This window comes from Tursiops truncatus, chromosome 10 (assembly GCF_011762595.2).
Source record: "Tursiops truncatus isolate mTurTru1 chromosome 10, mTurTru1.mat.Y, whole genome shotgun sequence".
Taxonomy (NCBI): Eukaryota; Metazoa; Chordata; class Mammalia; order Artiodactyla; family Delphinidae; genus Tursiops; species Tursiops truncatus.
The window spans coordinates 57,026,608-57,049,081 of NC_047043.1; the positions used below are offsets into that span (position 1 = coordinate 57,026,608).

Below are 22,474 nucleotides of genomic sequence, written 5' to 3' on the forward strand. Positions count from 1 at the left end.
AATTTAATGTGTGTCAGTGTTTATTTCCATTACACTGGTTTACTTGCTTCCAGCAGAACTATGAAATGAGTTATATGAATGTACACTGAAGCACTAGTATCAATCAGAAAAATTAGAAAAAGCTTTTATTTTTATACTCTTCGTATTTATTGGCATTTTCTGACATGAATGAATTATTAATACATTGAAAGCATGTCATTAGCCTCTTCTTTGAATAAAATCTACGTATTCATTCATCCACCTCAAAAGTAATGCTCTCTGAGTCCGTCGTCTGGCCGGCGCTGTGCTGGAGCACACAGCCTGCCTGCCCTCCTGCAGCTGGCCAGTAGTGGGACACAGGAGGAATGCCACAGAGGATCCACAAGGCCCAGAAATATGTAATTATGCTTTTCAGGACCTTTCTGTAGTCAGCGAACATATGCAATGAACACTTCGGGAGGAAACGATACAGGAGTCTCTCCTCACAAAACGGACGGTGGGGCCTCAGCTAATGGGGGCAAGTGGGGCTGAATGAGAGGTCCTAAAGGAAGAGCCCGAGGTGAAATTCGGGGCCACAATGACTTCTCAGAGTGGTTTCCTCAGCTGAGCACAGGGTAGAGCTGCGGGCTTGTGTTAAGGGGACCAATAAATGTGTCTATGAACTCAGGAATCACCCTGCAGTGAGGAGCTTCTCGTATTGTGGGCAGCAAGAAAGACTTGCCCGAGACCAGCCGGGAGGACTCGGGCTCAGGGCATCACCTGAGGCATCACCTCTCCTTCTGGATTGATAATTGAATTCACATGAATTAAATAGTTCTATACGACACCACTGCATGCATTTATTCATTTAAAAATATTAAGCCAATTCAGGGCGATAAAAATAGCCTTTTTTATTCACTCAAAAGTGAAAAATCATTTTCCACATATTCCTAAAGTGAGTGTTGTCCTTGGCAGAAAGAACAAGTGTCCTGCACTTCTCTGTTTCTCTAGGTCAATCTGTGAAAACTGAGAATGCACTCAGAAACCTGAAGAAATTTGTACATAAACCAAAACGATGATTAGTTTTATAAACCCTTCTTTCCAGTGTACCCTAAAGATACATGTCCTTTATACAGACACCACCCTTCTCAGGGACCAGACCCTCAGGTGCCACGTGTGACAGTCTGCCACGCTGTAGAGGTAAGACCAGCCTGCAGCCTCCTCTCCCCCGAGGACAGGTACCTGGGTCAGATCACTCAGCCAGGCCAGAGTGGCCCGCCCGATGGGAACCTCTTTTTTGCCCCCCAGAGTACATCCTCTTTCCATCATATCCAACTATTTCATTCGATGGGTTAAATAACTTTTGACTCTTCATTTGTGGAAACGCTTCGTATTTTTACAGACAGGACCTCTTACAGAAATGAATATCATTGTTAAAGCCAACTGCATCTTTATATTATCCTTGATTCCCAACTTCTTAGGTTATAAAAAACTGTCTTTGGTTTTAAAAAATGTAACTAACAACTTGTGCATCTCGTGGGTTCCAGGTTACTGCAGCAAGGGCTCTAAAGAGCCAGACAGTAAATATTTTGAGTTTTGTAGGTAACACGGTCCATCTCGCAATGAGGCTGATACTGCAGCACAATGCTGCCATGGACAACATGTAAACAAACGGGCTCAGCTGTGCGCCACTACAACTTTATTTACAAAAATGTGTGACTGGAGCATATAGCAACCCCTGATTTTGAGGAATTGTGGTGTCACCCCCTTGAGCGTCCCTGCTTCCTTATGGGGACCAGAGGGAGACCCAAGAATTACGAGGATACAGCAATGGACAAGGCATGTACTGGGATATAAAACAGTCTATTCCAATCCACTTCTGTAAGAGGGGAGAAAGGCCACAGGACTCACTGTTCACTAGTACAAAAATAAAAACAAAAGACCAACAAAACCTATGAGCCAGGCACTGGGCCAGAAACTCTAGAGATAAATGACATAACCCCTGCCCACTGGCAACCCTATCCATTACACAGTGTCCACAAGCCCTGACACGTTAAGAAAAGAGCCCATCCCAAGAACCCTATGCCCACGGCCCCTGTACTGATGAGCGCCGACATACTCGACAATGGCATCCCGATCCGCTATGTCCCCGAGCACCATGCGCTGAATGATGCTGTTGTGCTCCTCTTCCGAGAGGTTTTTATATGACACGAGGGGGATGTTATACTTCGTGGCTGGGGAAGGGTCCACTCCCTGAAGCCAAGGATGGTTTTCAATCTCTTCTAAAGAGGCCCTTCTCTTGGGATCTCTCTGTAGCATCCTTGTGATCAGGCTGGAAAGGAAGGTAAGTCCATTGTTAAAGCAAACTGCTGTGAGGGATTAGTAATGGTGGGTTACTGTATTTATCAGAATTGTTTCCTAAACTTACACCATCAATTTCATTACGTCCACTAGAGGTGATGGTGGGGCAGATGGGAATAAAGAAAGTGCCATCAGATTCATAAAATGACAAATCACAACCACCAGATATACTGACAAGCCAAACACACAAATGCAGTTTCCTACCACCTACAAGTAACTCTAGGTACCAACATCTGTCCTTGAATTAACTGTGGCATGGTGGCGTACCCGAATCAGATACAACGATCAGCGACGACATACAGAATAGGGTGCATGAGCCAACTTCTGTTTCCGGAAGAATGAATGACCATCCTGATGAAAGCAACCAAAATGACATATATTTTTAGACAAATATTTTGTTTACAGGCATTGTGTTGGCAGGAAGGAAGGGAGGGAGGGCAGACAGAAACATGGACGGATGAACTACTCAGCAGGTAAAAACAGAGTAAAAGCAAGACTCTTAGGAGCAAATGACAAAGTTGGCCTTGGCCTGATTGTTTCTGCTTTTTTCTGTTTCCACACTGAGTACACGAAACAGAATATCACCAGAATATAACATGTACAGCCTACTGAAAGTGGGGGATGCAACTAGAACCCTTGCAAAGAACTGGGACCCCAGCTTCAGTGTGAAGATGAACGAGAAGAAACAAACCTACTGCTAAGATGTCAAGAGGGAAATCTGCTGCCTCAACAGTGCTGTGGAGGTGAGATGGGGGAATTTCTTCTAAGAACTTCTAACTACAAGCTGGTCCTCTCACAAGTTTGGGGTCCAAATTAATGATAGTATATCTGTATGGTACACATAGTGAAAAAGTTAATTTTAAGAGGTTTCAGGCTGGACGTGCCCATGGGCAACTAGTAGAAAAGCAAATGCAAACTGTTTCTCCAGGGAACGTAACTTAAAAGAACTGCCACATGATTTTATAAGAAATCTGACCTCGCAGTCGAAAACTACAAAGGAAACAAGGTACCACTGCAAGAACTAAAAGACACGATGGCAAAATCAGAATGCAAAGACATCAAATACATCTACTTCTACCAGTGAACACGATAAAAATAAATGGAATAAACTCTCCAGTTAAAAGACAATGCTCAGATGGGAGCATTGGTCAGATGGGATTAATCAAAAATCCAGCTCCCAACTGTTAAAAAAAAGAAGTACCTAAAAACAAGCCAATAAAAGATTTAAAGTAAAAGAATGGAAACCTATATAGCACATAAATGCTAACCAAAAGACAACTGGAATGGTGAGCTAAAACTAGACAACATAGACTGACTTTAAAGCCCAAAGCATTATTAGAGAAAAATAGTGATACAGACGTTCAATTCACCAGCAAGACACAACAGTTTTCAACTTGTTTGGACCTAATAACATTCCCCCAAAACACCCAAAGCAAACACTGAGAGACTTTCAAGAATAAAAAAAATACATTTACAATGTTGTATTAATGGGGGTAATCACTATTTTTTTTTTTTGCCTATAATATACTTCCATGTAGTGGAAGAATATCTAAGTGATAGATCAAGCAGTCAAAAGACTCAGAAGTAATTTTAAACATCATAATAAACAAGCTCAGTCTTAAGGACTTATACAGAACTCTGACCCCAACAATTAGAAAACATACATTCTTTTCCACAACAAAAGGATTATTTACAAAAACTGACTCCATGCTAAGCCATAGGAAGCCTTACCAATTTTAAAAAAACTAGTAACATACAGACTATATTCTTGGATCACAATGCAATTAAGTTAGAAATGAATAAAAGTTAATTAGTAAAGCTACACATTTGGAAATTTAAAATACCCCTCTGAAAGTAATAGGTTAAATAAACCCATGGAACCTATAAAATAATCAGAACTGAATAACAAAAGGACTATTAATCAAAACTAATGGGACGCAGCTGAAATGGTACTAAGAGGCCATTTATAGCCTTAACTACTACCTTAGAAAAGGAAAATTTATTATCTGAAACCCCGCTTAAGAAAAAGAACCATTAGCCCATTAAGTAGGCAGAAGGAAATAATACAGACAAAAGAATATCAATAGCATAAAACAAAAAATATAATAGTAAATTAATAAAGACAAAAGATAGTTCTTTGAAAAAGGTTAAAATGAACAAACCTCATGTAAGACTGATCAAGACAAAAATAGAGAATGCAAAAATAGAGAAGGCAAAAAAATCAGTATGAGATGGAAAAAGGGCAACAACTCCACTAATTCATAGGCTTTAAAAATATAATTAGAGGGCTTCCCTGGTGGCGCAGTGGTTGAGAGTCCGCCTGCCGATGCAGGGGACACGGGTTCGTGCCCCGGTCCGGGAAGATCCCACATGCCACGGACTGGCTGGGCCTGTGAGCCATGGCCGCTGAGCCTGCGCGTCCGGAGCCTGTGCTCCGCAACGGGAGAGGCCACAACAGTAAGAGGCCTGCGTACCGCAAAATAAAAAATAAAATTAAAAAAAATAAAAAATAAAAATATAATTAGAGGATATTATAAATACTTGAGGCCAATAAATTTGAAAATTTAGGTAAAATGGACAAGCTCCTTAAGAAACAAAACTTACCAAAACTGACAGGAAAAAGGAAAAAGTAGGAAAAAGTAGAAGCTGAATGGTCCTACGATTATCAAAGATAATCCCTCTAGGAGGGAGACACCAAGAAGAGGCTTCTAAAATATTAGAACCGTTCTTTATCTTAAGCTGCATAATGGGTTCATTTTATTACATACACATTTTATCCATTCTTTTGAATGATAAATGTCAATATAAAAATAAGTCACTCTGTTTTAGTTTTTTTCGGAAGGGGCTATGGAGATACTCCTTGAATTACAAACATCTAACATGCACACAACATACACCCCCAGAGAGCAGCCTGCTTCCTGGGGTAGAGAATAATAATAGTAAGGGTATAAGGGGGAGGAGGAGGAGGAGAGTCATCAATATTCATCTTGTGCTACTTATGTGCTAAAGACTGAGCTACAAGCTTTATATACATTAATTCATTTGATTTTCACAATAACCCTGTAAGGTATGTTCCACCATTCTCATATCATTAGTAAACTGAGAAACCAGTAGCTGAATCAGAGTTGGAATTCCTAAATTCTTAACTATGGCCTAAGATGGGGATCCACTTGGAGAAAAGGTTCCTCAAGCTCAGATTTCCTTCTTATCAGCTGATGGGAGAAACTAAAAACTTTATTACTCTAGCAAAATCCTTTAAGTAGCTATCATCTCAGGTGACCTTATTTTAAAATATCACCACAATATCAAAGAAATACTGAACTTCCAACAGTTCTTTTACTCCATTATGAATTTATCACTACACATATCACAGTACTATATATATAGTACTTTAAATTCCCAGTAATCAGCTTGCATATACTTCTTCCCATAGTCACATGAACCAAAACAGAGCTCTTCAGTCAACTGGGGAGAGAAGTACATGAATAAAATTATGAGGCATGCTATGTAAATCCCAAAATGGTGTGTTGATGGTCTATTTCAGGAAAGAAAATTCCCTAACTCTTCTCTGGAATGTCAAATAATTCCAGGTGCAAAAAGAGAAAGTAGTTCTTATGGTAATTCTTCAAGTGAAAGTAACCCACTTCTCCTGGAGGCTGAAGAGGCATAAAATGGGTTTCTTGAAAACTGGCATATGTGAAAAATAGACTAATACATTCCATACTCCAATATTAAATTTCAATCATATTCTGTGGTTAACTCCCCAAAACATACTTAACAAGAGCAGAAATATTGGGTTCAAAAATTAAAATGAACAAAGATACCCACATACTTTTTTTTTTTCTTTTACTTACTCTTTACACCCTTTAGATACGTGGGATGGTACTGTATATTTGCAATCCATGATCATTGTCAATGTTTCACTGTCATTGGCCTCTTGAAATGGTGGCTGCCCACACACCAACATGAAAAGGATCACTCCCAGACTCCATATATCTACAAATCAAAGACATACTGTTAAATACTGAATTAGTTAGAAAGCAAAAAACACTCAGAGGAGTAAAAGTAGACTAACAAGATTTTATTTTGAGGAGTCAAAAAACCTTCTACGAACAAATGAAAACAAAACATGATGATCCAAAACCTATATGATGCAGCAAAAGCAGTTCTAAGAGGGAAGTTTATAGCAATACAATCTTACCTCAGGAAACAAAAAAAAGCCCAAATAAACAACCTAACCTTACACCTAAAGCAACTAAAGCAACAAAACCCAAAGTTAGTAGAAGGAAAGAAAGCATAAAGATCAGAGCAGAAATAAAAGAAATAGGGATGACGAAACCAACAGTAAAGATCAATGAAACTAAAAGCTGTTTCTTTGAAAAGATAAACAAAACTGATAAACCTTCAGCCAGACTCATCAAGAAAAAAAGGGAGAGGGTTCAAATCAGTTAGAAATGAAAAAGGAAAAGTTACAACAGACACCACAGAAACACAAAGGATCATAAGAAACTATTAAAATCAACTGTATGCCAATAAAATGGACAACCTAGAAGAAATGGACAAATTCTTAGAAAGGTACAATCTTCCAAGATTGAACAAGGAAAAAACAGAAAATATGTATAGACCAATCACAAGTATTGAAATTGAAACTGTGATTAAAACCTCCCAACAAACAATAGTCCAGGACCAGATGGCTTCACAGGCAAATCCTATCAAGCATTTAGAGAAGTGTTAACACCTATCCTTCAGAAACTATTTCAAAATATTGCAGAGGAAGGAACAGTCCCAAACTCATTCTAAGCAACCACCATCACCCTGATACCAAAACCAGAAAAATATACAACAAAAAAAGAAAATTACAGGCCAATATCACTGATGAACACAGACACAAAAAATCCTCAACAAAATACTAGTAAACTGAATCCAACAATACATTAAAAGGATACCCACACCACGATCAAGTGGGATTTATCCCAGAGGTGCAAGGATTTTTCAATATCCACAAGTCAGTGTGATACACCACATTAACAAACTGAAGAATAAAAACTAGATGATCATCTCAATAGCTGCAGAAGAAGCTTTTCACAAAATTCAACACCCATTTATCATAAAAACTCTCCAGAAAGTGGGCACAGAGGGAACCTACCTCAACATAATAAAGGCTATATATGACAAACCCACAGCAAACGTCATTCTCAACAGTGAAAAGCTGAAAGCATTTCCTCTAAGATCAGCAACAAGACAAGGATGTCCACTCTCACCACTTTTATTCAACATAGTTTTGGAAGTCCTAGCCACGGCAATCAGAGAAGAAAAAGAAATAAAGGGAATAAAATTTGGAAAAGAAGAAGTAAAACTGTCACTGTTTGCAGATGACATGATACTATACATAGAAAATCCTAAAGATGCTACCAGAAAACTACTAGAGCTAATCAATGAATCTGGTAAAGTTGCAAGATACTAAATTAACACAGAAATCTGCTGCATTTCTATACACTAACAACAAAAGAGCAGAAGGAGAAATTAAGGAAACAATCCCATGTACCATCACATCAAAAAGAATAAAATACCTAGGAATAAACCTACCTAAGGAGGCAAGACCTGTACTCCAAAAACTGTAAGACACTGATGAAAGAGATCAAAGGTGACACAAACAGATGGAAAGATACACCATGTTCTTGGACTGGAAGAACAATATTGTCAAAATGACCATACTGGGCTTCTCTGGTGGCGCAGTGGTTGAGAGTCCTCCTGCCGATGCAGGGGACACGGGTTCGTGCCCCGGTCCAGGAAGATCCTACATGCTGCAGAGCGGCTAGGCCCGTGAGCCATGGCCGCTGAGCCTGCGCGTCCGGAGCCTGTGCTCCACAACAGGAGAGGCCACAACACTGAGAGGCCCGCGTACCGCAAAAAAAAAAAAAAAAAATGACTATACGATCCAAGGTAATCTACAGATTCAATGCAACCCCTATGAAATAAATTACCAGTGGCATTTTTTCAGATCTAGAACAAAAAATCTTAAAATTTATATGGAAACACACAAGATCCCGAATAGCCAAAGCAATCTTGAGAAAGAGAAACAGAGCTGGAGGAATCAGGCTCCCCGACTTCAGACTATACCATAAAGTTACAATAATCAAAACAGTATGGCACTGGCACAGAGACAGACTTACAGATCAGTGGAACAGGATATAGAAAGCCCAGAAATAAACCCATGTACCTATGGTCAATTACTCTATGATGAAGGAGGCAAGAATATACAATGGAGAAAAGACAGCCTCTTCAATAAGTGGTGCTGGGAAAACTGGACAGCTACATGTAAAAGAATGAAATTAGAAGATTCTCTAACACGATACACAAAAATAAACTCAAAATGGATTAAAGACCCAAATGTAAGGCCAGATACTATCCAACTCTTAGAAGAAAACATAGGCAGAACACTCTTTGACATAAATTTCAGGAATATCTTTTTGGATCAACTTCCTAGAGTAATGAAAATAAAAATAAACAAATGGGACCTAACTGAACTCAAAAGCTTTTGCACAGCAAAGGAAACCATAAACAAAACGCAATGCAACCCACAGAGTGGGAGAAAATATTTGCAAACGATGTGACCAACAAGGGATTAATCTCCAAAATATACAATCAGCTCATGCAGCTCAGTATCAAAAAAACAAGCAACCCAATCAAAATATGCACAGAAGATCTAAAGAGACATTTCTCCAAAGAAGACATACAGATGGCCAAGAGACACATGAAAAGATACTCAACATCATTAATTATTAGAGAAATGCAAATCAAAACTACAATGAGGTATCACCTCACACGGGTCAGAATGGCCATCATCAAAAAGTCCACAAACGATAGGGGACTTCCCTGGTGCTCCAGTGGCTAAGACTCTGTTCTCCCAACATAGGGAGCCTGGGTTCAATCCCTTCTCAGGGAACTAGATCCCACATGCCACAACTAAAGATCCCGCATGCCACAACTAAAGATCCCACGTGCCACAACTAAAAGATCCCTCATGCTGAAACGAAGATCCTGTGTGTGGCAATGAAAATCCCGCATGCCACAACTAACACCCGGTGCAGCCAAATAAATAAATAAATTTTTTAAAGTCTACAAACAATAAATGCTGGAGAGGGTGTGGAAAGAGGGGAACCCTCCTACACTGTTGGTGGGAATGTAAATTGGTACAGCCACTATGGAGAACAGTATGGAGGTTCTTTAAAAAACTAAAAATAGAGATACCATATGATCCAGCAACCCCACTCCTGGGCATATATCTGGAGAAAACCATACTTTGAAAAGATACATGCAACCCCATGTTCTTTGCAGCACCATATACAATAGCCAAGACATGGAAGCAGCCTAAATGGCCATCAACAGATGAATGAAGAAGATGTGGTGCATATATACAATGGAAAATTACTCAGCCATAAAAAAAGAATGAAATAATGCCATTTGCAGCAACACAGATGGACCTAGAGATGATCATACTAAGTGAAGTCAGACAAAGACAAATATCATATGATATCACTTTTATGTGGAATCTAAAAAATGATACACATGAACTTATTTACAAAACAGAAACAGACTCACAGACTTAGCAAACAAACCTATGGTTACCAAAGGGGAAAGGTCAGGGAAGGGATAAATTAGGAAGTTAGGATTAACATATACACACTACTATATATAAAAGAGATAATCACAAAGACCTACTGTATAGCACAGGGAACTCTACTCAATACTCTGTAATAACCTATGTGGGAAAAGAATCTGAAAAAAGAACTGATATAGGTATATGTATAACTAAATCACTTTGCTGCATACCTCAAACTAACACATTGTAAATCAACTTTACTCCAACATAAAATAAAAATTTTTTAGAAACATAAAACCAAATTTTAGAAAAGCATTTATACCTCAAAGTAAAAAGATCTAGGGGAGAGAACTTAAGCCTCAGTCAGGCAGGGAAGGTATCTGTCATATTCCCTGTTTTCATATTCACTTAAGACCCAAGCAAGTGCCAGGCACATAGGGAATGGTCAGTAAATGTTCAACGAAGAAATGAATTAATTCATTTATTAATGGCAAGAACATCAACTGGAAAGTACCTATCAAGGTTCCCAAACCAATGGACATACACTGCCATTTTTCCCATTATATTATACACCAGAGATAAAACTAAGATACTAATACTCTGAGACATGAAAAGGGTTTTGCCTAAGGTCACGATTGTCCAGGTTGTTTTTAAACCTCAATCCTGGTCAGGTAACCAAATCATGTTACAGACAAGAAAATTAAAGCTCAGAGAGGAGAAAAATATTCCTGGGCTGGGATGTCAATGAGGAAAAAGACTGATTATGTATTACTTCAGAGGAAAGAACTAGGACTGAAGGTATAGTAACCAGAAGGCACACTTTGACTTAAACAGCAGATGCTACTTAATAAAACCATGATAACACTGGAAAAGGTAGTAAGTTTCCCATCACTTTAAGTATTCCAGCAAAGGCTGGGTAACCATCTGTTTAATCTCCTGCATAAGGCACTCCTGTACTGGCTGGAAAGCTGGACTAGCTGACATCTGAGGACCCTCTCAACACTAACCCCTATAATAACAAGTAACCCCCTACTTCTTGCCACTAAATAAAAAACAAAGCCATCACTCAGATGGAAAAATAATGACTCAATTTAGGAAGGCCATCACAAGTCATTCATTCATTCATTCCAGAAACTAAAGTATAGACATGATTACACGAACATGCATGTAACACGACATCAATTCAAGAAGCTTTCTAGACCATGAAAGGCTTAGAAGAGAGTAAGGGGCAGGCCACAAGGCCTTTGTCACCACATCTGTTAACACTCAACCTCTCTTTTCTTTTAAGCTTAAACACCCAAAATTATGTAGGTTCCATGAGAATTAAAACTTGTTAATAAAATATCTTTTCCTTGGTCCAGATTAAACAGAGGGCAATAAAGGCAGAAACCCAAAAGTTACACACACTGTGATTTTTTTATATATACAATAAATTTTACTAAGGATGCTCCAATAGAAATTAGTGAAGGAGATGGGGAAATCTACTAAAATTAAAACATTTATATAAATGAGAACGAAAGGGACCTGAGGATCACTCAGTTCACACCCTTGGCTCTGCAGTGTCCCCAAGAGGCTGCCTGGCATTACTTGTTGGATGCATGAATTATCTTACTGCCCCAGGACAGCAAGGTGTCTCAGGGCTCCACTCCACTCATTGACCCACATTTCTTCATCTTCATTTTGGAATCCAGAGGGCCATCCCCATTCAAAGTCAAACAATCTCAGTAATGGTGGTTAGTTGCACCTGTTTTTTTAAATATTCAGTGAGAAGAATTTATAACCCCAATTCTAGGAATACCTTATTAAGATTTTTAAAAGGAAACTTATAGAGTTGATGTTTAACTTAAACTCTCTTTGTACAACGTGAACCTGCTATTTCTGGTCACCTGCTCCAACTCCCAAGCCACCACTGTGAACAACTGGCAATTACAATTATTCTCCCTTTAATGCGTGTGTCCTTCATTTTACAAAACAGTCATAATCTAGAAATTAACTGTAAAGTAAACCCACCTTTTCACTGATGTTCATTACACAAGGAGGGAAGCTTCTGTTTATAATATAAACATTTATATATATATATGTATATAACATATAATTATATACATATATATAATAATCCCAAAGAAAGAGGGGATTTTAAATGGCTAACAATACAAATGCATAATCATAAAAATCAGGATAGTTAAAAACTTTCTTCTGTTGTTACAATATTGACGATGCCTAATGCTACTACTGTAACCAAACCTAACCATTAACACATATACATTTGAGATATAATAAATTCATGTATTTCCATATAAATCCTAAAAACACAATAATTTTTATGAGTTTGGCTACATTATTTCTTCTACCATCTCATACTCTGCGGATAAACTAGTTTGGTTTTTTAATTTTCTCTACGCTAAACTGGAGATGATACCTGACAGTACAATTATACAAAACCGATGATTTAAAAATACAACAAATAAAATACATATCAACTAATAATTACCCCAAATTCTAATCTGGTTAAAGAAACTTTCTTTTCCTGTTAAATATTAACCTCAACAGCAACGAGGAAGTCCAATTATTTGGAAATGTTCTCTTCTGGATCATTTGCCCAAGCAAGCTAACACACTCTGTTAGGAACTGCTGCATGGTTAGAAGAGTAGAAAAGAAAAACAACATAAATATATACACTGTTTCCACTGTTTTCAGTTAGGGTTCAAATAATTTCTGAACATGGAAATGCTTACAATTTGAGAAACTCAGAAATACAATTCTATGGCAAGTAGTTTCCAAAGCTGAACGACATGATTTGAAGCATGTAAACTGTTGAAGAACGGCAGTGTAACTGAGGGGGTAAAGTTTTGGAAAGGGCAAATAACCCTCTCACGGACACGACATTATTCAAGGGACCATTTATTCCATTTACTTATTTTCCAGACTTTTTCTCTTCTTACTCTACTTTTTGTCTTTGAATCATTAACTTTTCCATCCTAGGGGCCAAAGGAAAGAGATAAAAACAGTCACTAAACAAACACGAAGTATGACTTTAACCAAGTTATTGAAAAATATGTTTCCCATCTTGAAAATGAGAATAGTTACTTCCTCTTAAAGCTGCTGTAGGCATTAAACGGATAAGAATCGAATCCACGGTTAAGTATTCAGGACAGAGACCGGCACACAGAAAGCATTCCCAAGGAAGCTGCTGCCGCCCGGCTCTCATTCACCTGTGCCAGGCTCTGTCTAGGCACAGTGAACACAAAAATAAACAAGACACCCTTGCCCTTTTGGGGCTCCTAATTCACTGTGAGAAACAGACAGCAGGTAACAGAAACAGAAAGCAGGTAAGCTCAAGAAGGCACAAAGCCAACACAGCGAAGAAAAACTAAGAGACTGGGGGGAGGCAGGAGACACAAGGAAGGCCTTTTAGTAATTCAGGTTAAAAAAAAAAAAAAAGGTGATAACTCAGGAGTTTGGTTCCCAGGACTACACATCTGGTGTTACAGGACTAAGAATGGAGTCAAGAAAGATCATCTATGATATTTCACCCAAAATAGGGGAGGGAGGGGGTACTTGTCTTAATAAAAATTCATTTTAGTGGATATTTTAAATTACCTTTTCCATAAAAAAAAATAACTTGCTAATAAAACTACAAACTCCCAAGGCGTAGATCATAGCCTAAGCTTGAGATCCTAGGACCACAAGGGATCCACCAAGTCTGTAATTGGGGGCGGGGGGGAGGGATGAGTAGGGAAAGTTAGATAAAGAGCATGGAACGGGGACTTCACATTATTTTCATGTAAAAAAATGTCAGTGGAATTGTCTATTCATACTAAAGGTCCACAGGTTAACAAACATCAACCATCTGAAAAATCAAACTTAATGTTGATACTACTACCTGAAGCATATGTTTTTATTTCAGACCCAGCTATAGACCCTTGGTTAATAACAGAAAAAGAAAACATCACTTCATAAATACAGTTCCTTTGGTTAAAAAAAAAAATCTTCCAACTCATGGAAGGGGAAGGAGTAGAAAGATAATGAAGTCTTCGTTAGTATAAAGGGTGGGAATTACTACCGGTCCCCTTACTGGCTCTCAAGGTAGCCAGAAGTAAGATCACAAGAATGATCACTGAAGTCTCATCTGCTAACATTCAGTAGGTCAATTCATCATAATACAATTGAATTATGCTATCTCTAGGGTTGGAGGTGGAGTTTATGTTACTAAGTTCATTTAGGCAGGCTAACAAAAGATCAAAATGAAAACAAAACAGAATAAGAGTGAGTACTTTGAGGAAAAGTAATTGCCAAAGGGCGTGGAAGGGAAAATGTCACAACTACTGAAAGGTTTTCTGAAAAATAATTTCTGAAGTGAATTATCTAGACAGCAAAAGAACAAACAGGGATTAGAAAGTAATAAAAATGGGAAGACCAGAAGAAAGATTTTAAGTAGAACCCTCTATTTTCTCCCTCCGGCTTTCTTTTATCAGTGTAGCCATGAGTCATGAAACAAGCAACAGGAATAGAATGTTCTAAAACCACTACAGATGAGCTAGGAACCAGCACCTTTTATAACACCACTCACAACTGGCAGGATTTATGCAATCACTTTGCAGTTCCAACTACGGTCACTAGCAACTGACATATGACCCAATACTAATGTTAAAGGGAATGTTTTCTTAGAATAGCAAGTACTGTTGCAGAAGTGTGTAGGTCCCAGGAGTTCTATAACAAAACCTAGAGCCTTTGTTTCTTGTATGATATTCAGAAACCTAATCTCTACAGTCCACTGATGTGAATTCCTATCTACATAGTAAGAACTGCTCACCTGCATTCAAAATCACCTAGAGCTCTGGTTTTCAAGGATTCTTTCTTGCTCTGAACAAGATCAGTGGCTGCTTCTACGGGACATAACTAGAGACCGTTCTGAAAGTAGAAAACTGTCAGGTCATTTGAACTAATAGTGTAAGACTGAAGCAGAAGAGGAATGAAGAATGTGGACATGTCTTAGGATAGCGCTATTATTTCTGGTTTTATCAACACTCTAGTTGGAAACAAAGTTGTATTATTTAACAAGGAATCACTTCTTCTCTTTAAAGAAAAGAGTGAGAATGAATGTCAACATCTCATACCTACTTGAAAAAACTTCTTTCCCAGACCTGAATCCACCTAAATGTGCCTTGGGGACTTCAAAAATCAGTGCTGCCCAAACAAAGCTTATCATCTTTTACCCAAACCTATTTGTCCTCATTTGTATTCTAACTTGGTCAATGACACCTTCACCCACCCAATCAAAGCTCGGGAGACCTCCCAGACTCTACACTCCGTGGGTCCTCTGACTTCCACGTCAGGGAGATCGTGCCAACTCCAGTATGTGCTTAGACACAGCGGTTTCCACCACTGACCCTCACGTTCCCTGAGGTCTCCCCACACTGCCCTCCAACCTGGGGAGCTGGGCCAGCCAGTGACTTCAGCATGACCACAGCAAGCTGTAACTACAGATGTCCTCCTGTCCTCCTCCACTGCTCAGAGCTCCGTGAGTGCAGAGTATGTCTCCTGTACCCAAGCAGTCCTGCTCGACACAGGTCTGCTGAACGGAGTGAGCCTGAAACTATAAAAACAAAGTAGTACTTCTGCAAATGCCGTTTGGGTAGAGCCCCCAGGAGGCAGATGAAGCGGAAGTTTGAGGTACAGAGGCAGTGAGCAGCTAGTGAGAGGGAAAGGAGACTAAGAAGGGCTCGGGGTACAGTGCGGGGGTGTGAAGGTCAATGAGGACAAGCTGCAGTGTCAGCTGTTTAAGGCCTTATGCAAACTTGTTTTTTTAAGTCGCACGAAAACAGGGAAAAGTTCAAGAAGTCAAAGGTTATCAGTCACACACTGTGGGACTATACACGTTCGCACAAATCCACACCAGACAAGCAGCAGACACTCTTCCTACTCGGCATTCTTTCCTAAGTCACTTTACGAGCCTGATTTTGATACCAGTTAGGAAGTGAACTTCACAGATGAAGAAGGAAAGATAAGACAAGCTAAAACACAATAGTTGTGTGATTTCTTTCAGGATAGCCTAAGGAAAAGAGCATGCCTGGGCTAGAGCTTCCGAGACCTAGGTTGGCCATTGAATTAGCTATGTATTCTTGGCCAAGTCACCCAACTTCTTCACATCTTAGTTTTCTCTTCTTTAAAATGTGGACACCACTACTTATCTGGTACTTTCTGAGAGGCTCACAGGGTGTCTGGGCAAACAGTGCTACATGTATCACTGCAGAGTCTGCAAGGATCATAAATGGTCACACCTTTAGATATAGGAGAGGGACTGGCGAGAGAAAGCAAAGGGGATTTTATACTTTTTATTAAATATATTTCTGTATTATTTGAATTATCTTACAAGAACATTCATTTATTACTTGTTAAAAAAAAGTAATTAGAAATTAGCTGTGCTTAATATTCTGATGTGTACATACTTTAACTGAATAAGCAGAAACCTCTTTATAGGAATGTAAAAGATATTTAAAAAAAAAGTCTAGACACGTTCTCTAGTCACTGAGCCTGTGACTCTTAGCCTGTGGTCTGGGGGCATTTGGTTCCGCAGGGTTCCCTTAATGGCTTCATAGACCAATCTGCCCATAGCATGAATACCTACAGTAGGAAATAAATTACTTTGCATTTTTAGCACAAATAATTTCCTTCAAGGATTAAGAAAACTCAAATACGAACTCACTGATGTTTCATAAGTACCCCTGAGAGTCTTACAGAATGTGATGAAAGAAAAAAGGGCAGAGTTATATGGGTCCAGACTCTCTGGATAACCTGTTTTCCTGGTGGTATCTCGGTACCACGGTGTCTAGGGAGAGGATCTGGGTCTCATGAAGCCTGGGAAGGGGTCAGGGTAGTGCTGCTGGCTGGGTCACCCTCTAGTTCTACTCCCCTGCTTCAGGACAAGCCTGAGGGTTCTCAAGGGGACGTGACCCTGACGCCAGAGGCACCACAGTCACCCACCTTGGGCACATTCCCCAAGTCAGTCTGGATGCTCTGGTTCCTAGAAATTTCCACCCTCAGAACAATCCTTCAAAGTACTGATTGCTACACACCCTGGTGAAGCAAGAATCAGTTACAAATTCACACCTTTCCAAAATCACATCTTTTATTAAAAAGAAACCTTATGAAACCTAAATACTTCCTTTTACAAGCTTATGAGAAAAGTCTCTAACTTCTGTCCAATTTTATTATACTAGTCACAAAGCCTAAAATGTTCATACATGAGAAATATTTTTTTAAATGTGGAAACAAGCGCCATCAGGATGGCAACGTGCATGAGTTCATTCTTCGACTACAAATTTCAACGTGGACACTTTTCAAAGACGGGCTGTACGGGAGCACTGCCTCATCGTGGACACTCAGGGACTTGGATCTTGTTTTAAGAAGCGATTTTACATGATTATGACATAAATATGACAAATGCAAAGTGATTTCACAATCTGGCTCGGATCTAGAAAGTAAAAATGTTCAGGTTCAGTACCAAACCTAAAAATGTCGAAGTCAATTGTCTAATCAAACAATACCAACTCTGTAGACTAAAGAATAAATCTGAAGCCTGCACGAACTTGATCTTTAGTTTAATAGCTAGTGGAGTATCCTGATGTTTTCTTATATTGATTTTAAAAACACTGAGCCTTTTGCATAAGATTGAGGTGTGCCAACATAAGACAAATATACAAACCATTACAATATCAGTTAATAAAAATCACCTGCATATGCTGACTCTTGAGGGTTCTCTTTCAAAACGCAACAAACACAGCTTTCTGGGCACAGAGATACAAAGTCAAATGAGGTGTGACCTTTAACCCATCACATCATTACCCTAGACTCCCTAAAATGTTAAACTTGTCGAGAGACTTTAACGTTATCATTTGAGGATAAAAAGAAATAAACTTTAAAATTGTGTATTTGCTATAAAAAGATTCAAAATTCAAAATATTAGTTCTTGAAATGTTTGTTCTGGTTAGTTCTCCCTGCATAATGCCTAGTCATGTGGTTTAAAAATGTATACAAGTTATTCTCCTACATTAAAAAAATCAACACATCTTTCTAGGGATTACAATAAACACAACCTGGTTGGTTCTACATAGGATCATAACTTTTAGATTCCTTCATATTAAAACTTTAGCTAGAGAGTTCTCTCAAATATAACCACACATTTCCTGTATTTAAAAGTTAATGTTTACTTTCTTCAGATTATGAAATACATGTTTAATGACAGTAAGTTTCTATTAGCAGCCTGGGGGAAGCTCCCCCATTCCCAACACCACAATCTTTCATATTAGCCTATTAGATAGGTAAAGATTATTAACAGATTTGTTTTAATTTGCACTGTCCTGATTATTTCCTCCCAATTTCTCCAAGGTATAATTTACATACACTAGAATTCACCATTGTCGGTGCGCATCTCTGCAAGTTCTAACAAATGTAGTCACGGAACTGCTATCACAACCGAGACAGAGATACAGAGCATCACTCCAGAAAGTTCCCTGTGCCTCTTTGCAGTCAACAACTCCTCCTCCCAGCCCAGCCCCTGGCAACCACGGGTCTGTTTTATGTCCCGAAAGTCTTGCCTGTAAATGGACTCATACAGTGTGTAGTCTCTGAAGTCTGGCTTTCTTCACTGATGCCTCTGAGATCTGTCCATGTTGCTGCACGTGCCAATAATTCATCTTTTTTTATTGCTGAGTGGTGTCCCTTTACACAGGTGTTCCACAGTTTATTTAAGATTGAGACCATCATGAATAAAGTCACTAAAAACATCTGTGTACAGGTGCTCACGCAAATTTAAATTTTCATTAGCCTTGGGTAAATACCTAGGAGTGGGTTTGCTAGGTCATATGTTAGCTTTATTAGAAACTACCCAATAATATGTGTGGGTTTATTTATGGATTCTTTATTCTATTCCACTGATCATACCCTTTGGCTAATACCATACAGTCTTGATTACTGTAGCTTTATACTAAGTCCCAAATATTCTAATTACTCTTAAGGTTAACCTCTTCCTTCTTTATCGGCTATTTATATGACTTGTAAATCGACTCCTCACTTGTCTTTAGGAGAGTTTTCTCATTGATTTGTAAGAGCTCTTTCTACAGTAAGAATAGTTATCAACTATATTACAAATTATTTCCCCAGTTTGTTTCCATCATAATTTTGTTTTAAACATATATGCACCGTACCCATAAACTGTAATCAAATCGATTATTCAACTTTTTTTTTTGCGGGGTGGGGGAGGCTTAATTCTTCATATACAAATCCTGAATTCACCTGGAATTTACTGTGACATATGACATAGGTAGGGATCTATCATCCCTTCTTCTTGAAATATTTAATTATTCCAGTATAACTTATTAAATAATTCTTCCCCGATGCCTTCTGATAATGGAGGAATTTAAAATTATTAGGGCCTCTTCTTTTTTCTACCTCGCTTAAAATCACCAGCTAAAGAATCATGGTAAGATACAGAGGTGCCCTTGGGCATCAGTCCTTACACTAAAGGGCCACAAAGCAGAAACTGATGTGTCTGTTCAGCAGGTACATGGCACCACTATTCGCCAGGCACTGTGCTAGGTGCTGAAATGTAATCCTCGTAAGACCTCAGAGGTTGGCAATGAAGGGGGGATTTCCAGGAGAGCGGGCACTGCTGCCCTTGGTGTGCCCTGCCACAGTTCACTTCTGTTCATTCATTTTCAGAGATGAATGAATGTTACAACCAGCTGGCTTATAAAAGATAGCTCCACCTTATCTTCCATCTAAGATTCCCCTTTTAGAGCTGCTTCCATGGCAAGCATGTATCTCCCTCTACCTCCAAAAGTACCCAGAAGCCCGGATAAAAGCCTGGACTCCAGGTAACAAAGGGGCAGATCATGTTTTTAAGAGTTTTCAATTACGACTTCTTGATTCTTCCTCATCTCTTGTTGCTATCAGTGTGCCGGCCTCTAGGAGGTCCCTTTGCTACCTATCAGCTGAAGGCCTCAAAAATAAACTTATTCAACTTGCTAGAGTTTTATGTAAAATTAATAAATAAGGATATGAGTGACACCCTGAATGACAACTGTAAACAAAATACACGAGCTTTGTACATGGGCTGAGGGCAGTCCATTTCAGCATCCCAGCAGCCTTTGATCGCTTGCTTTCTGGTGCTCTACTGTGTTCGGGACAACTCAAGAACTAATCTAAAGAAAGGGCTCAATAAGTACTTTCCCTAATTGGTAGGAGACACTGATAGCTAAGGATGCTGAAGCTCCTTTCTCCTACATAAAGTAACACAAGAACAATTTCAGAAAGCTTCCTTACCGTATGAAAAGCTACTCCCTTCACTCCCTTGATAGCAGCCGGAAGAGTCAAAGGTTAGCAAGTCAGGGAACACAAATTCTCTACCTATTCTTGCCTCCGCTGATTGATGAGTTCATTTTAATACTGAAGCTAGATGGTAAGTCCAAGAAATTTTTATCAAGCTGTTTACTGACAACTTGATAATACAACTATCCTTGAGACAGCACTGTACGCCACCCATAAACTGATGACTGAGAAAAAGAATTAGGACTAACTTAAAACCACTAGGAATCTTCTGCTTCCAGGTAGAATATAATGGGTTGTAGCAGACTGAAGGTCCTGCTCTAATAACTAGAAACAAAAGGATAACTTGCAGAAATCATGATTTTAAAGCCTTGGGAGCAACAGGAATAGATGAACTAAAATTCCAGATTGGAAAGAGCCCTTTCTAGAGCTAAGGCAGAAATGCAAACAAGAATCATGTGACCTCCAGAGTTTCAATGGATCACAAATGTTCCTGAAAAAGGTTAAGCCCAATCAACTTATATTACGCTATAACTAAGAGTATCTTAGGTATAACATCATTTTTAAAACCCTGAAAACCAGGTAAGGTTAGGAAAATATAGCTACTCTGATGCAAGAATATAAGCTTACAGTGAACTGATATCTAATGTCTCATATATCAGTCAACTGCTATCTGTATATATTAGTCTCTTAAGAATTTGTTAAACCAGTTTCAGCCCTCTAGAAACAAATTACCACTGCATACAAAACTGAGAATCACACTCTGGAACATGGGGTTCACACCATCTGAGGGGCTTCCCTGCATCTATTGGAGCTCCCAATCCATGCTAAGTCTCTTTTAAACGGTAACAAGAACCTCCAAAGGTCAGTGAAGAGTTCATACATACAAACTCTGTTAACACAAAATGGGTTTAAAAAAAAAAATCTTACCTAACACACCAAATACCTACAGATTAAGTCTATGTTAGTTTTAAAAAATAAAAAGAACACTGTACCTGCAATGACTTGATGTTCCTTTTGGAAGTAGCCCTATCTAAAACCTTACCTCCAATTTTCCATTACAATCTTCCCAAGTCATAGCTAGGAAACTAAAAACACAAGGAAAATGAGAGCTCTAATATATAAAACAAATTAGATACGCACAGAAAACAAGGCCACTCACTATTCCACACCTATATTTTATGCCCCAAAGCTTATTTCGAAAGTGCTTGAGCTTATTCCTTCTGTCAGAAAGTTGTGGGCCCACTTTTTACTCAGCCCCAAGGTCAAATCTAAAAAGGGGCTTCACAGTGGTCCATAAAACACCTCAGAAACTGCACCTCTGCATCTCTCCGAACAGAGGCACCACAGCTTTCATCAGACTCATGGTGAGTCTAGGACTCATTAAATACATATATAGAAGGGCAAGAAAGGGGGCTTCCCTGGTGGCGCAGTGGTTGAGAGTCCGCCTGCTGATGCAGGGAACACGGGTTCGTGCCCCGGTCCGGGAAGATCCCGCATGCCGCGGAGCGGCTGGGCCCCGTGAGCCATGGCCGCTAAGCCTGTGCGTCCAGAGCCTGTGCTCCGCAACGGGAGAGGCCACAACAGTGAGAGGCCCGAAAAAGGAGCAAGAAAAAGGAGCAAGAAAAAGGAGCACTGAAGTGACCAAAGTCATCAGGAGGAGCCATGGAGGGCCCACGATTAACCTTCGCAAAGAAGTTCAGAAGAACGTACACTTTCATTTCTTACTCTCTGTAATGTTTATTCATTTGAACAAACATTAAGAGCTTGCTGTGTTTACCAGGAGATGAGGATGGGACACAGATACAAACACAGTTCCCTCTCTCCAGGATCTTACTACTGAACAAGGGGGACAAGTGAGCCATCTGGCGTGACTAGGCTTGGCATCGCCCCATCCAATTCCAAAGGGAAAAGGCACTCAGGGCATATGTCCTCTGCAACTCATCACCCTCTTTTTTTAGCCATTCACAAGCCTTCTATTATTTTTTATCCAACAAACTAGAGTGCCTACTCTGTGCCTGGCTGCATCCCAGGCACCAGAATTTAGGTGTATCTATGAAGAGGGTCTCACTTCAGTCTTATTTTCCTACTCACCAGACACTGCCACAAATGCTGAGGGCCCACAATTTTTTCCTTAGGTTCCAGGGTTTAAAACAATTCTGAATTAAAGTTTTAAAATATTAAATTAGGCACTGTCTTATACTATACTGGATGTAACTTTAAACA

At 39.2% G+C, this 22,474-nt stretch overlaps 1 protein-coding gene across 8 annotated transcripts in view; it reads right to left on the reverse strand.

The window, feature by feature from the left end:
* The window catches only part of SNRK (SNF related kinase), a 154,518-nt gene that overhangs the window by 29,706 nt on the left and 102,338 nt on the right, over window positions 1–22,474 (reverse strand). For all 8 annotated transcript variants that reach the window (XM_073787850.1, XM_073787849.1, XM_019946841.3 and 5 more), the window contains 2 exons: window positions 6,174–6,315; window positions 2,078–2,290 (listed from right to left, as the gene is read on the reverse strand). In XM_073787850.1, coding sequence (XP_073643951.1) covers window positions 2,078–2,290; window positions 6,174–6,315 — 355 coding nt within the window. The remainder of the gene's footprint in view (window positions 1–2,077; window positions 2,291–6,173; window positions 6,316–22,474) is intronic.